This window comes from Amblyomma maculatum, chromosome 2 (genome assembly GCF_055883805.1).
Source record: "Amblyomma maculatum isolate TAMU_Amacu chromosome 2, ASM5588380v1, whole genome shotgun sequence".
Lineage (NCBI taxonomy): Eukaryota > Metazoa > Arthropoda > Arachnida > Ixodida > Ixodidae > Amblyomma > Amblyomma maculatum.
In genome coordinates, this window is record NC_139345.1 from 26,080,775 (window position 1) to 26,098,331 (window position 17,557).

The window sequence follows — 17,557 nt, forward strand, 5'->3', positions numbered from 1 at the left end:
CGTTTCAAGAAATCTGTGCATATATTACCAGGACTAGCACGGTCAGTATGCGGCTCCTCTCAAGGCACTAGGAAAAGCGGGCGAAAAAATACTTCTTAGACATTTTACTAATACTCTACTGTGCCCGGCAGTACTCAAACATTTCGACCCTTCCTTTTCTGGTCACTGCCCTTTCTGTGGAGAGGTAGCTGACACCTTTCACATGGTCTGGGTATGCCAGCTAAATCCTTCTCTTTTACCCATAACCCCTTCCCCTACCCGAGAGGACTGGGAGGCGGTCCTGGTCAGCTGCCTGGATTTAGCGGCGCAACAAGCACTGGTCCAGCGAGCTCGTGTGGCGGCCCAGACCAATGGAGTCCCGGAATAAGAGACTCCTCCTAGTGTTGTAAGGGGAGCGGCCCACTAGGGATGGATCTCCAAGCAACCTCTCCTTTTCTAATAAATGCTTTCGAGACCGGCCGTGATTGTGTCGGCCAGGTGGCACCACTGTTCTTGGCACCGAGCTATAATTCTTTTCAAGACTACATTTGAGTTCTTTTGGCTACAGTGAGTTCTTTTGTGGGCGCAAGTCAGCCCAATGAAGAGTTAATTTCAGTACCATCAAGCTTGTGTCTTCTTTTGGTATCAACGGCCTTGTCACCACTACGTGACAATACCTACCACTGCGCCACTGCGATGGGGCCATTAATCTTTGTTTAGGTTGGCTTTCGGGGAGAGGAAGGCGCATTATATGTTCTTTTCTGTGGATGACGCCTGCGCTTAATAAGATCAAAGGGCTAAACGAAGAGGCGTCCGTGTGCTGTACGATGTCAGTGCATGTTAAGGTCCCCACGGGGTCGAAATTACTCCAGAGCCCTCCACCACGGCATCTTTCTCTCTTTGTACTTTTATTATTATTATTATTATTATTATTATTATTATTATTATTATTATTATTATTATTATTATTATTATTATTATTATTATTATTATTATTATTATTATTATTATTATTATTCGGACACAGCCAAGCGATATACGAAGTTTCACATCCGAAGTAGTAGAGCTTACGCACTAAAAGCCCATCACCGCGCCTTCCTTCTACAGTGGCTACCAGAAAGCTGTCTTCACCTCACGCGCGTGTGCGATGCTGCACAGCCTGCTTCTACGAAGCACCATTCGGCCACCCTGCCAGTAATGGCTTACTTCTTCCTTCCCGTGTCATGGCTGCCTATATCAAGTCATAATCAAAAATAGAACACATTGCTGTGTAACCGTTTGCAGTGAAACTGCGCGCACTCAGACATCAAACAGAAGACAAAATTTTCTCTTCAAAAACGTCTTTTTTTTTTCTTTCGCCTTTATTTGTACAAGCTAAATAACATTATGATAGCGGACAAGGGTATCATGAGAAAGAACATACAAGCAGCACTCATCCCACATAGCAATTGATGCTGAAAACAAGAAACGGAACACAAACAAGTGTGGCAGAGTCTCATCAAGAAGTTGGAAATGGCGGAGGGTTGGTGAAGCAAAGGGACGTAAATGCTGACAACATGCTTTACATTTCTGGTGTTGCCGGCCTTTAATGAGCTGGTTCATTCTTTTAATTTCAATCGACAAGGAATTTCGTATCAGCAATGGAGAGCAGTAGGTAATATATGCCAGCCACGTAATGCCCCCAGAGGATCAACAATGTACAAAAACTGGGCACCCAGTAATTCAGTCATTGTTGACCTTATATTGCATAGAAACGAGAAAAAAAAAGAAAAGAAACTGGCTCTTAGCACACCAAACTGCATGATGCAATCGCTGACACAAGCTTCCCCATGTCATGAATGCACATACTCCAAAATAATCACTGACACAAGCTTCACCATGCCATGAATGCGTGTACTCCAAGAAAACCTGCGAAATTGTCCTTTAAGGAGGAGACTCATCTGCAAATTGCTCTCGCACAAAAGTGCATAACGCCACAGAAAAGGCAGTGTTCAAACAATGGAACAGAAATCGGCAAGTGTCAGCTTAAAGTGCTGTTCATGCACATGTCATATCGTTTCACATTGCTCGTACTGTATTTTTATCTTTCTAACAGTGACAAAATTGAGTTGCTGCCAGAAATGCTGCCCTCCCAATTTGTAGTCAGCCAATCGCGACTTTTACTTCACATGGTCGCCAAAATATGTCACGTCGGCCATTGGATCTGCAAACATAGTAGAAATGAACAGTACAAGAAAAAAAAACTACAATAATAGTATTGCATATCAAGTGTTGACTATTCAGTGGCTAACTCCAGTGTCATGAATAACATTCAGATGCACTGCTCCTGCAGCACAGTCTGCTATTAGAATCAGTTACTTCAGTTGAATGTGCTTCAGGCTTTTATTCCTATTGCCCACGCACGTTATATGAAGCACCCAATGATAGCCGGATCATTACTCTTTTCAAGCTGGTTCATTTTTACCTTTTACACTTTATGCAAGCAGTACAAAGCCCATATATGCCTGTTCGAGTTAGGTGCGAGGTATGTCATGTTTGAAGAACATTTAAAACAAATCTTTGAGCCAATGCAAGCATGACAGGAAGCAGCAACCAGGAAGAGCAGCGGAGCAGAGTTTAATCCTTAAAGTTGACAAGGAAGAGACAAACGCAATGTATGTCTTCGCTTCTGCTACCGCAACCACGCATCATAGAATACTAATGTACAGACACCTTCTGCTTAACATCCTGCATTTTGCAAGGCCTCGGGCTCAAACTAAAGAAGCTTATAAAAAGAAGCAGAAATAAAGTTATGCCCATTGAACTTGGATGTGTGAAGATGAGAGAACTATAGTCAGATCCAACTCAGCAAAGCAGCGGCAGGTACCCTTCAAACAGAGCCTTCCAGTCAATGGTGTCGAACGTAATTGTAACACAGTCGCCGTTAATGCTATCCTAATGGGCACGCCTGCTGCTAACTGCTGTTTCACACTAAGGGATAGCCCATGAAATTTTGAGAACCATTCATCGCTCTTGGCTAGAAGGTCTCATTTGAGGGTCATGAGCTGCTGCATTCTTTAATTGCATTCAAATGTAGTCAGTTGCCAGGACAAAGCGCCCATGACGTGATGCCTGCGCAGACAGCTACATGAGCATGGTCTGACTCTAGCCTTTACTAAGTGTGCTTGGAAGATGATAATGCAGGTTGAAGGAGGGGGAGTTGTGATGCCAGCAAAAGGACAACAAAGTGGAGCACTGACTAGCAGAACCACGAAGTCCTACATGCTCAGTTTTTATTGTTCCATCATCCGAATAGTTCCAAGTGGTATGCTCAGCAGGCAGTTGTGTGTATATGTTAAAATTATAGCAAATTTTAGAATTGGTCACCCACTACAGTACAGCATAAGAAACACTTAGCTAATGCCGAAAATTATAATCAGCTGCGATCAACATAGTGATTAGAAATTCACGCTTCTTCTTTGTAGTTACTCTAGAACATTGCAGACATAACGAAGACATACCAAACCCAGGCATTAAGTGTTATGCATCTGAAAAGCAAGATAGAGAACAGAATAGTCAAGGGCTGATCATTTTGGTCTACCATTTAGCGAGCCAATGGCACTGGCATGTTTCATTTCCTAAGCACCTCCCTATTCTCTGTAGAATGTGATCCTATTTTTGCACTGATGAATTTTGAAAGATTACATTTGCAGGTGATACATTGTAATTCTACCACTAAATTTTATTGAGTGATGCAAGAGTAAAACGTTTAATTTTACTTGTTTGTTTGCTTATAAGGTTTAATGCCCCAGAGCATGTCGGGTTATGAAGGTCACCATAAGAGGATTTTAGAGAATTACTACTTGGGGTTCTTTAATGTGCACCAACATCACACATGGTCGTTGTATTATGACAACCTGCCGATCCGGCAGAGGGCGTTTTTTGTCGTGTCATTTCTTGGACGTGATAATGGTATATGGGTGCCTTGCATTTTGTCTCAGTTTGGCAAACCATTGTCGGGACGACTAAGCATATATCTAAGCAAGTGTTTTAGGTTAACACTAAGCATCTTCGAAAGATCACACAACAGCAGGGTTTGAAATGCGAAATAATTATCATATTCTTCAACACAACTGTCATAATGCGGATATTCTACCGAAATACCTGATGTCTCAAATCTGCATGGTATGATATGGCTGTAAACACCGAATCAAAGAGCATGTAGGAAACTTGATCCTGAGGGATAAAAAAAAAGGAAGGCCGTGAAGACTTCAAGCACATTGTTGATAAGTGGGAGTCATATGCAAATTTGCCCTGTACTATATGAAAATCCTAAAAGTAGAGCAGAATTCAAGCAAGTGAATAGTTGCAGTTAATTTCCACTCAAATCCAACTCTACAGCTACAAAGGAAAGCTGTACAGTTTTTCTGAAGTCTTCATACAGAACAACAGGTTTCCTCTGCTGGTTTAAGGCTGTGCTCCACCGAGTGTCATTATCACTGGTTGCATTCATAGCTGTGCCAGAGCTGTGAATAGAAGACAACTTGAAGTACACAGAAACAAAGTGAAACAACTATGCTTCCAAATGATTTTAATTATAGTGTCAAACCTTCTAATATTTTGTTCATCTGACTGGAGTACAACAAGAACATTTGATGTTAACGACTGAAGCTAAAATAAACAAAAAGTGTCCGCAACTTAAGAACCCTTCAGGATACAATGCATAAATAAACGGTGGGTGGAAAAACTGCCATCATCATATATATCTACACAACAGTGTACCGACCCTTTGTTCTTCACTGCTGCATCAATGCTGGCTTAGCACATGATGAAAATAAAGAAAATGTACACTGGCCTGAAGAAAAACGTTCTTTCTAAGATATAAAAAGAACAGTGCATGAACACAAAAGGATAAGGCCCTCTCAAGCAGCAGAGTATATACACGGGTCGCGTAAGAATAACTGCGACTGGAAGAAAGATGGGCGTCACATACGGCCCTCTATACTGCTCTTTCCTCCTGACTGGACGGATTGGTATCGTGGTGCATCCACCACTTCCGGCCGACAGACATCGCCACTGCGACCACACAGTGCACATGCTGGGGCAACATAAAGTTGATTACTTCTTTTAAAAATACATATACAAACAACTCACGCATTTAAATAGATAAACAATAATAATATTATCATAAACAAAACCTGTGCTCTTTCTCCTCTTTGCAGAAAAGAATAACAGCTAGGAAGAATCCAAAGCTCACAAAAATGCACTTAATGTAAACACCATTTGGTGTTTGTGCTAAAATGAGTCTAATAGCCAAACCAGACAAGATAAATTTTCCGGCACAAGAAATGATGGACAAAACATCGTGCAGAAAAAATATCTGCCATTCAGAGCCATACGTAACAAACTTCAGAAAGAACTGGCTAGGATAAAAATGTTGAACTAATGCAGTGAAGAGCAGTGTGGCTCCCATGTTCTAGGACAGGAGTTCTCAAAGAAGGTTTCACGGAACCATGGGGATTCCTTGCATTGTTTATTGGAGTTCCCCAAGCACCATGACCTCTTTCCTTAGCCCACATATCTTTAAGGACTAACTGCACTAATTGTTCTTTGTACAATGCCTCGCTGCACAACGAGTTGCTATTAATTGATTTTCTAGCATTTTTTGAGAAGTCATTCATCTCCAGACTTTTTATTATGTGCATATCAAGTGGATTAAGTTAAGACCACAGCCTGTGGGGTTCCTTAGCCTTTTTAAAAAGCTGCTGGGGTTCCCCGAAGTCAATAAGATTGAGAACTCCTGTTCTAGGGTAGACAGAGCAACAGAAGCAGAGGAAGCTGGTGGTAACAGCAATGCTTGTATTCACAAAAGCCAGCACCTTTTATCAGTACATGGTGCAGAGTGCAGGCTTTCAAAGTTACTGGACAGCTCAATAACATCAGGCTTGGCCTAAACCAACAATTGCTTTGTTGTCATTTGCAGATGCAGACCTCTGTCAAAATTAATTTCCAACAAAAGCTTGCATGGTCACCAAGAGCCTCTGCATGCCCTCTGGCCAATGGCAAAGACAGGGGAAAGAAAATGAGGAAACATATGGCTAACACACAAAAGTCAGCTTCCATGAAAACACTGAAGCATGGGCGAGAGGAAAGGCTTTACATTCTCGAGGACACCTCCATATGATCTCTTGAAATCAGCATCTTGTAGGTTGGAAACAGGTATTTGTAACAAAATAAACAAATGAAAACATTCACACACTTTCACACAAACATTGCATCCACTCATATACATATGACTCTTCAAGACCAGAAGAGATCCCTGAGATTCCTACCACGAAGCTGGACTTTCTATTGGCTTTCCAATCTTGGCTGACTTGATGATACAATAATGTTACCATGAAACAAAAATGCCATAACTTTGTTCATTTACTAAAATCAATAAAACAATCTATGTCTGGCACATAGCTGGTACCATCATGTTTGACCAATTATGTTTAGGGAAACCCCCATTCTGGAGTACATTCTGCATCAAAATTAGTTACCTTTGCCATACTCATTCAGCCAGAAGATCAAGTTTTCACAGCTGAAAAAAAAAGTCATGGCAGGATGAATTTTTTCTCAAATGAAAAAAATTTGATAAGGCTGCATGAGTTCCCTTTAGAGATGTATCGCTGGGCTCTAATTCTTTGTTTAACAGTTACTGCAGATGCTAAAAAATAAAACGAGTGTAAGGTTTGCAATTTTCATAATTCACAGAATACATGATTTATCTGAGGGCATAACATACTAAATGAACAAAGCAGGTGTATCAAAACTGAAATGGAGGCCAAACATGACTCTGTTAGTTTAGAACGCTCTCCTTACAGTGCTGCGCAAAGCTACAGTAGTGCTTTGCAAAGGGAAATCTTGTGTGATACATATAATTGCACTGCCCATACCACAGAAAAAGGTTCCAGAATTAATCGGTTGCCACCGAACAGTAAAGGACAGATGAGGCGGGCAATAAATGGAACATTAGCCTGTGTGCGGTCTGACACTATTTTCTCAGGTTAAACATGTGCCCAGGATCTGAAGCCAGGTAGCATTATGGTACATGTTCCAGACAGAAATAGCACCAACAAACATGAAGGAATGGAAAAACAATGGAGTTTCCCGTTGCGATAATTTTTCTTTAAAGAGCATTGCTAACAGACAGTTGAAAAATTTGAGTACTATGCCTGCAAGTAAGAGTTTTAAGTATCCCAATTGTAAATTACTGCCTATCTTCTTTTCTCTTCTCTGTCTATGCTTGTTAGGTGTCATTTCTATTTCACTGTCCACTTGAAGATTTCATAAATTTCAAAACAAAGCAGTCGCACCTTTGAAGACTTAATGCATGGTGCCAGCTAAAATTCACATCAAATGCCAAAAACCAAACTAATATTGCTGCTCTTATTCAATACCTCACAACAACTCTGAATGTTCTTCACAACAAAATGATAGACATGACTGCATAGCACACTACAGTCACAAAAAAAATTACGATCAAGTCCTTACGCATGACAATATGAGCAACCTCTTGCAAACCTAATTTGTTTATGCATAAAAAGATGTGTAGTACAATCAGTTGGATCATTTCAAAATATTAGCTTAAATTTGCTCCAGGATTTAGCACACAATTTTTTTCAGAAGCTAGAGTTGATCCTATGATCTTGCTCTCAGTACAAGAACGCTCAGAAGGAATGCACACTAACAGTCTTCTTTAAACCTAACAAGCACAGATAAGGTACAAACTGAATGAAGAAAACACAAGGCCACTTGAACATATTTCAAAGAATGTCAGACCATTGATGCAAGCAGTGTCCAGAGAAGACATGGACTGAAGCAGATACGTGAGAAAATGCCTCAGCACTTTCATTAAAGAAAGTGATGGAAGCTGACAGAAGTGCAAAAGTGAAAATAAAAATTTGTCTTAATAAAGGGCAACTCCAGAGTTTTTTTAACATTTTGGTATTCTGGTGAAAATTTCACTGCAGGTTTTCCTCTCTGCGCAGATGCATGCTACCAAATTTGAATGCCGTGCAATAATTCATTTGCGCACAGCTCGAATTTCAAATGTGCAGTTTTCATGGCCTCAGCTCAGACAATTTATGCGGGCAACACTGCGTTTGTGACGTCACAAACATTACACCCATGTCACTGGCCACTCCTCGTGTAATGAAATTTTTTGGCTTGCATTAAGCCATCTCAGACATTTTATGTACTGAGTCATGATTTCCAGACTTTTTCCATCATCCAATGTGCATGCAAGCATATTTTCAATACTGCATGTGATATCACCGATTCGTTCATTGGAGCATCGTTTCTGGCCATGATTGTATCTTTCTTTTTAAACACAATTCCACTTGGAATTTCTAAAAACGGCTTGTTCTGTCGGAGTCAGGATACACCGATGAACGCAGCCCAAGCAATAACTGAAAATGATGAGAAAACTACCAGACTTGCCCTTTAACTAATAAAATGGAGCAGCCCCTCAAACTGAGCCAGTCAAAAAATGTGCACACTTGCCTTTAATGACCAGCTGTTTCTCACAACAGCAGTTCCCCAACATTTTTCAAAAAAAGAAACTAAATTGCCAACTGAGCTTGCTAAAACTTGAATGCTCTTAGATACAGCACATAAACCGGGCCAATTTTTCCTTCTTTTAGGAGAGATCAAACTCTAAGAAACAACAACAAAGGAAGTGCAAGACAAATGCCTAACACTCATGAGTTGAACAAAGAGAAGACATGAGTACAGTGAAATATGACATGAAATACTTGTTCCAGACAGTTGCATACAACTTCTTTTCCTTATTTCTTCAACAGCTCTTTTGTAGAAACAAACACATGTGTGTGTATATAATGCATATACTTATAATTTCTTTTTTTTTTTCATAAGAAGAGCACCCTTGGTGCCCTACCATATTTACAGCCAACTAAGCGATAATGCTGCAAGCCGTTTGGGATATGTATTACTTCCATTACCTCAATTTTGACATCCAAAGGTCGCACATCTCTCTTTTCTGCCCTTGCAAAACTTTGCTTTTGATCATGGCCAGAGCAGTACTACACTTCTATTACTGTCTTACACACGTTAAGGCATACAGAATAAAGATGGGCAGGTCACGATCTGGTTCATCCAGTTTCGTAATTTACGCCTTGTAACAAGGACTGTACAATTGTGGACCAAAGAGGGCGAGATTGGATATAAAACTTTGCATTTTTAGAATTTCCTAGTTCAAAAGCCTGAAGTGACATTCATTATACAAAAGAAAAAGTGTGAAAAGTTGAGGCGAGGTCATTTTTTTTTTTAAAAGAAGTGAAATGCACCAAGAAATGAATAAGAAGGCTGGCAGCACAAAGTTTCTTAACAAGAAAATGCCGGTGATGGTATCTCACCATGGTGCAGACGGAGCTGCACCAACAAGCCCGTTTCTGAAAGTATTTCTTCTTTTCCTAAGGCTTAACTGACCCAATGTTCACCTCTTGCTCACAGGAGAGGAAGAGAACTTTTATTTGTCCAACCAAGTGACTATCCAATGCTTCGGGCATCGAACCAAGAGGTGGGACAGTCGCCTTAGTTGCACAGGAAACCCTTCTCCATTTCAGTCCTTTATCTATAGACTTGATAGTCAAGAAAGTGAAGAAAAAAATGGAAAGGACAACACAACGACAAACACTGGCAAGCAAGAATGCAAGATAAAAACACAGTTTGGTTGAAGAGTAATAGACACTGCTTTCATGAGCAAGTGAATGCTGAAAACTGCACACTTCCCAATAAGTGTATCATTGGCGCACATAGCGCAGAAGTGAGGTGGAAGAGACACAATATATAATCTGCACACAACAACATGGTGGCTTCGAGTAGAGATCAGCAATGCCATTGTCAGGAGATGCAGCAGTTTCTGTCCTGTGTCCTTGTGCACTCACATTTCTTGATTTATCTCGCATCATGTTTTGGTTATCAGGCTGGCTTCAAGAGAGTCCAGAGTTGCAGCAAGGGTGTTTGCAACCTAGGAGAGCCTGTTTCGGTGAGACTGTGGGTATAGAACTCCATGGTAGATGATGCCATTCACTTCCATGGTCACTGACATTGAATTATCCGCCTGGTTCCTGCCATCACCTGCATGAAACCATACAAAATTGTGGTTTATATCATCGCAAATATGCATCTATGTTTAGCAAGGCATTTGCCAAGCTGGCACTACATGCATACACGCACACATACATTGACCCAAGTCACTCCGGAGCAGCTTTTGAAGCAGGCGTACATGTGTGAATCGTACTGTCTTGTCACCACCACATGAAGCACACACATGAAGCACACACCGGAGTTCTTTTAAAAGCCCTTAAAAATATGCTGGTAAATCTGTGAAGTTTACTTTTTCAAATTTCTTAATCATTATTGCAGTTTGAGACAGTGGCATCCACAGAACGTTTTACAGGTAAAGCAACCTGTTGCTACTAGACCGCTAAGGAGGTAAGGTAGATAGATGGTAGGCAACCACCGAAGTGAACCTCTGCAAATTTATCATAGCAGTTCTAAAAAAATCCCCAACTCAGCCAGAGACTGCAAAATGCAAGCAATCACGATGCAAGCACTAAAGTGTGCTTTGCAGAGATCCTGCTGTCACATGATGAAGGAGAGCTTTGATAAGCAGCTGAAGAGGCTTCGATCAGCGGGCTATCCTGAACACCTAGCGGTGGCTGTGAAGGAGTCCTTGATGCAGAGTATGAAGGGACAATCGTTTGCAGAAAAGACACCATAAAGGGGAGGTCGCAACCAGACCTGTTGTTGCCCCTTATATGCATAAGGTGGCTCATAATTTGAAGAAGGTCGCTAGCAAAGACGGATAGTCTCTTCCACCCCCCAAAAATTGGTTGGCATGTGTATACGAGTCACGGGTGATGTCAATAGAAAACAAGGCTGCACTAAAAACTATGTCAAGCCCTATGTCAAATGTGCCACCGGGGTTATTTATCATATCCCCTTAACCTACCGACCGATATGTGAATGATCAGGCTGCAGAGCATAAGGGTTCTCTGTAAAGCAGTCCGAATTTACATCTACCTGCCCATTGCCAATCGTGCGATTTCAAGCCAAAGTGTGAACCTGAGTTCACAGAAATCAGGATTTTAGGCAGGAGCAGGGATACTCTTGCCCGTGAGTTGCTCGAACCCTCTTATATAAAAAGGTTAGGGTCAGAATGCATCAGTGACTTATCAGTATCACTACTTAGTAGTGAAAATCGTCTTTTGAATTTTGTTAAGATATGGAAGGCCTAAACTGGCATACATATGTTGCAGACGGTGTGGGAACATTTGCTTTTTGAAGAAGTTTCTATGCGGTGATTTTTCGAAAAAGAAGTTGGAGTCAGCGCCTCTCCTGTGTGTCTATTTGTGAATGTCTATTTGTTAGCACTGTGAATCCTTCCTTTTCAGTAATTGACAGTTATAATAGTAGATCTTTATATTCTACACATCTGCCCCCAACCACTAAAATAGGAAAGTAAATTGCAATACGAACATGCTTTCTAAAGCTACCTTTTACAGTTATAACTGTGAAATCAGGCTGGCCTTATAGTCGGCCTACTGGCAGAGTTCACTAGTAACCCAGTAATACTTCGCTCTTAACTATAAACACTAAAACTTTTGTTGCAGTTTTCTTCACCAAAATGATGCATTAGAAATCAAAATACATGGATCAAAATGTAGTATTCATCTGCAGCCACTAAATAATCAGTATTGAATTTCACCCTGATGCCATTTTGGCATCAGTTTCACCAATCAAATGATGGATGTGATGTGTACGAAGAGTTTCGGAATACAACCACCTATAAGTAGCTTCAATTAACTGCAATACTTAAGCCAGCCTGCGTCAGAAAATGGAATACTATAAATGAGAATAGTTATACACCAGTTTTTGTCTAGCCTCATGTGACCTAAGCACTTCTCACATGCCACAGACTCTGTTTAGCTGATGAAACCAAAACAGAAATGGCATCTAGAAGAAAAACAATTATAAAGTACTTAGTGGTCGCAAACGACTACAACATAGTGATCAATATATTCTGATGTCTAACCATATCATTACAAAGAACAAAATACACCACAAAAAACTTGATGTCTATATTCCATTAATCTAGGTAACATGTTCCAGTTTACATCTCCAGTATTACTATACTAAGTCTACTTTTGTGGTTTTACAACTTCATTCTCTGAATCGTCTTTTTTTTTTTTTTCGATTGGAACCATAGCATTAAAGGCTCCATTCTCCAGAAAATCCAATATTGGCATTGGTGTTGTTGCCATTATAAGTGAAAAACGATGAGCACGCCTCTGACAGTAGTAGTTGTTAGGTGACACGGTAATGCACTGATGGGTCGGCAGGTTGTGTTACATCATGAGAGCACATGTCATGGCCACGCTGGCTGGAGCTGCCAATATGGGCAACTCTTTTGAGATGGAAATCGAACCCACTAGGACCTTTTGATCCTGAGTTGGATATGCTGCTCCTAGGCCATGCAGGCACATTCGTGTCGGTTGATCAAAGTGGGACTTCTTATCTATGTAGAATGATCTTTCACCTGACATGGCAGCTTATAACACTATACTAACGAGTATGTGTGTGACAATAGAGACACAAATTAAAGTATTAGTGATTAGGCAATTTACAAAGTGCACAAACATGAACAAGGGTCCTCAAGAGGAGCTGCAGACAAGAGCTATTTATGCTACTGTCGTGTCACACCCTTAAAGGAAGAACATAGGTGCCCATCCAGTTCTTTACGTTTTTTTTTTTGACGTTGAGAGCTCCTCTTAGGATTATTTACTACCAGAGCAGTGCCATTCCATCTGGTTTAGTCATATATGTAGCATACCATATGACACATGATTGTGATACATTTTTCGAAAAATCAGTATTTCTAGGAAGTGTTCCCTTAAAAAAAACTCTTGACCTTCACCCTGAGTTGCACTAGGTTGGGAAGGTGAAAGAATGTCGTCAGGAAGAGAAGCAGTCACATTTCACACCTGTGATGCAGCAACTATATATCTACTTAGGAGTAAAGTCCAGTCTGAATGTAAGTTGTGTGACAATCGAATTGAAGTACTCATGCTCCACATGCCTACTCCGCTCTCGCCATGCTCCATAATGTGCCCAGCAAGGATAAGAAAAGGTGGTGCTTTTTCTGTCAAGAATGCAATTTTGCTATTTTGTTGCTTTGTCTGTTCTTTCATTGTGATTTTTGGTGTTTATTTTATGTGTTTATGCTTATTAGCTGTGTACAGCACAACTCCTTTAAGCTAAAGATGTTATCACATAAATATCTCTCAAGATAAAATCTAGAAGGCAGGATCTGGATGTGCTTATCATGGAGCAAGATGCCAGTGCCAACTCCCTTGGATCAGAATTGTTACCTCTATTCGTTATACATCACTACAGATTTTCTGTACTTCTTTTTTTGCATTAACAGCGAATGTTGAATCTAGATGACAGCTTTCAGGCGAATGAAGAAATCGAAGCATCCACAATATAGTGATCAACATGAAGAGAAAGTATATATGCAGAGAAAGCCTGTGGTAATATTGAGACGGTGCTTTCTTAACGTCTTTATAGCTGAAAAATAGCATGATATCCTCGCTACTTGCCCTGAAAGATTAACGCTGTGACACTGAGAAAGCTGAGACTGGTGTTAACAGGGAGACGTGCATGAAGCCAGCACCATCATGCAGAATAGAAACACTAGCACAGGTGCCCTCCCAGACTTTAAACACAAAACACTTCCAAGCTGCATTTCACTAATGCTTTCACAACCATTCTTCCCTGTCATTATTTCCTTGTTAGTTTACCTTGCTTCATTGCTGTATGGCCCTTCATATCAAGAATTCATTCGGAAAGCATTCAAAGGTTGTACTGAACAGAGTGTGGTAAAGCGCCTCAAAAAAGTGGAGCATGCCTACAGGCACTCTTTCAGTTCTTGCCTGTGGCCTGGCTATCAATTCCAAATAAATATATGAGCCCTATAGCCTTAACCACCACTAAATTGTCCAATAAGACACCTACCTCTGCTATTCAGTTTGATATGTGTCGTGTGTGGCTGCATAGAGTGTGCCAAGAGGCGGTCCTCTTCAGAAGAAAGGAACCGTTTAGAGGGAGGTACACCCAGGGATTCATCCAAAAGCCTTCTTGAGTCTAAGACCTTGTGGTCACTGCTCCCACCGCGTGGTACTTCCAAGTTCAACGCCTCCTGCTGCTGTGGCACATACAGTGCAAGGCTGTTTTCTTCATCACCTGCAAAAATTAAGTACAAAAATGCGTTGTCATTTGAAATGTGCATAGAGATTGGCACTGCTGAAAATGGTAAGCTCCAATTTCAAATTGCATTTTTTTTGTATACTGAATGAATTAATACATTTTCCCTTTTTGCAGTTCAAACCTGTGTCAGAAAACAGCTACAGCCACACAATAACTTTTGCAACAAAAAGAAAAGGTTCATAAAGTATGGAATTTAGAGTATGCCTCTTTCCAGTATGATACTAGTATCAAGACACTATACTCTGCAATCACATCCTTCATTGTTTTAAGTTCCGAATTTTTTTTTTCTTTTTAGCAAGTGCCCATATTCACATATGCTCAACTACAGATTCAACAACAAGAAGGAAATGAGGCAACTAAGAAATATTTCATATATATTATACACATATTATTGTAATAGCTAGGTGTAACCCACGCCCCCTCTTTCCAAAAAGGAAACTGTGCACACGGCAACAGGGGTTGAAGCCTGGAAGCACTTGATAAGGATCCTACTGAGAACCTACAGAAAATGCACCTTATCGGCAGCTGAATTGCTTAATTTCATGAGGGCGTTCCCCCGTTTGTTTACACCATTTTGCATCCACAAGCGCGATCGTCTTTCCAGCTCTCACTCTCACATGGGTACAGCGTCCACAACCGCAGGCAAACTGCACGCATGATCATGAAATATGAATTATATTTACATTAACTTTTCGTGTCCCGTAGTCAGTGTGCTGTCTTATTTACCATGCCCGACTGTTATGCAGCATACCACTGAAACCACTGTCAGTATCACAGCAGCAACCCCGTGTATAGTTCACAGCTAGGCCACGATAAACGAAGTACATGTATGACAACCACAAGGCAACTCAGTTCTGTCTTACAATGTTCGCAATAGGCAAATCACAAAAGAAAAGTCGTTAAAAAACGTAAAAAAATATGTCCGCGCTAGGCGACGTATGAGTAATTGGGGACACGCTAGCAAGAGTGAAGTTGGCCACGGATCAAAACAGATCAATCAGTGCACCCAGCGGAACGAGGAGCAGTGCAAAATGACAAAAGCCAGTCAGAACGGTCGCTTCCAATTACTCGTCCCTACACTTCAAGCAATTCACGTCAACGACGAAGACTCGCCTGACCTCGAGCACCCGAGCCCGAGTGCCGTCGAGGTAATCTAATATCGCGACCGGTCTGGCCAGGTAGGTATGCTACGTGCGAATGCGCTTATTGAATAAACAACCTGCTCGCCTCAAGCTTCGCGGGGCCAACCCGATTAACTCAGCGCCGTAAGCACACAGCACGTACACCCCCCCCCCCCCCCCCCCCTCTCCCCTCTCCCCCTCCAGGAACCCACTCCTGAACGTCCTGAACCCGCCCAGTTCTCCATCCGCCCACTTTTTTTTTTATATATATATATATATAAATATTTCTTCCCGCAGCGAAAGATTTACTGAACCGCACTCGGGGATAACAGCGGTTCCGTTCGATTAACATTCTTATCAGAATACGTACGCCAGTATGGGCAAGAAGCGTAGCATGAGTATAAATAATCGAACGTCAGCGCTTAAGCAGCTCAAGAGGCGTAAGCGACAAGCGCGCAGTGCATGCAGTTCCATCAGACAAGTTACGGTTACCACCAAGAGACGGCGCCACGGGTCCCACTCGAAGGGCGTTGCAGCCAATCATCAATCAGACACACCGAAAGCGCGCAACGTGTGCAAGTCCCGCGAAACGAAACGGCCGCCGCAGTCGCTGCAGTTATGACGACAGAGTTCATTTCCATTTAAATGGAGTCATGTTGGTTCCTTCCACCGTGACCATTTGGACGCGAGTGTTAGCGTCCCCTCTCACCCTCGCGTCTTAGGGGTCGCTTTAAATCAACTCCTGTGACTGCTGCTACCGCCCGCTCGCCGCGGCCTCGCATTTTTGCAACCGGATCGAAATCGCCACTGGTCTCGCCTGTGATTTACATGGCACAACTCTCACGTTTCGTCGCATTCTTTTCGCTTTAGCTGGCGTCAGCTGTCTGGATCACTTCGATGCACATCGAGTGTTTCATCAACCTGTCCTCCAACCGTTGACTTCACGAAGGGCCTTCTTTTGGCACTCGCATTTCCTTCGCCACTTTGATGCATATATATTAGCGATGAATTCGCAAAGTAAAGCTGTTGCTATTAGGCGAACTTCCTTCTCATTTACGCCAAAGATACTGCAAATTTACACCAAAAGTCACTTAAAAACTTTAAGCTGAAATGCACGCGTCGCCACCACCGGCCGTCTTAGGAAGTGAACAAACTTAATTGAGACAAAATCAAACTGATCATGGAGGCTTCCCGGGGGATAGGTTGCCTCCTTCCTATTCGTGATCATCAACATCAGCCGGACTATACCCACTGCAGGGCGAAGGCCTCTCCCATATTCCTCCAATCAATCCGGTCGTGCTAGCTGCGTGCACTTGACATGTCGTTATTCGGTGCAGAGTAACCGTGAACATCCTAGAACAGATCGTGAAAGTATGAAATCTCATTACAGAGTCGAAGTATTCTTAACCCTGCAAACTTCTTAATTCGCCCACCTAAATTTCTGCCGCCCCCTGCCATGCTAGCGTCCACCGGCTATCATCTCGTCGAACTACATGTGCTGCCCATGCCCATTTCTTTTTCTCGATTTCCACTAGAATGCCATTAACTTGAGTAATATCTCTGATCCACTATGCACGCTTTCGATCTCTTAACATTACAACCACCATTTTTCATTCCATAGCTATCTGTGTTGTCCTCAACTTAAGAGCACCCCTTTCGTCAGCCTCCATGTTTCAGCTCCATAAGTGAGTACCGGTAAGATGCAACATACTTTTCTCTCGAGCGACACCACTAAGTTGCTAGTCATAATCTTACAGTACTTGCCTAATGCGCTCCATCCCAATCTTATTATCCTAGTACTTCCCTTTCGTTGTCCAGATTTGGTTCGGATAACGGAGTTCTTTTTGACATTGATGTCGAACTTTAATAAAGTGGCGGGATTTTTTTTTTTTTTTTAAAGAATAAGTGCGTCTTACGCGGCCTAACAAACATCACCAACGTTGGAAAGATCCACAGAATCAGTTTTTCCTAGGAAGTTGTATCGACACCTGTCTTCAATGCCCCATTTAGGCCAGTGAGGTTGCCGTCAGCAGCCCTACATTGGACACTGAAAGAGACAACTAATTCGTCTCAATATGGAAATTCAATCGGTGCTTCGACCCGCCAGTAATGCGTAAGCATGGCTCGTTACCACTAGCTGC

The 17,557-nt window shown here is 41.8% G+C and overlaps 1 protein-coding gene across 4 annotated transcripts in view; it reads right to left on the reverse strand.

Annotated features, from left to right (window-relative positions):
• Window positions 1-1,309: 1,309 nt before the first annotated feature.
• The window catches only part of LOC146198185 (AT-rich interactive domain-containing protein 3C-like), a 244,612-nt gene continuing 228,364 nt past the window's right edge, over window positions 1,310-17,557 (reverse strand). For all 4 annotated transcript variants that reach the window (XM_084593581.1, XM_084593578.1, XM_084593580.1 and 1 more), the window contains 2 exons: window positions 14,044-14,271; window positions 1,310-10,101 (listed from right to left, as the gene is read on the reverse strand). In XM_084593581.1, the coding sequence (XP_084449707.1) occupies window positions 9,992-10,101; window positions 14,044-14,271 (338 nt within the window). In that variant the 3' untranslated portion in view covers window positions 1,310-9,991. The remainder of the gene's footprint in view (window positions 10,102-14,043; window positions 14,272-17,557) is intronic.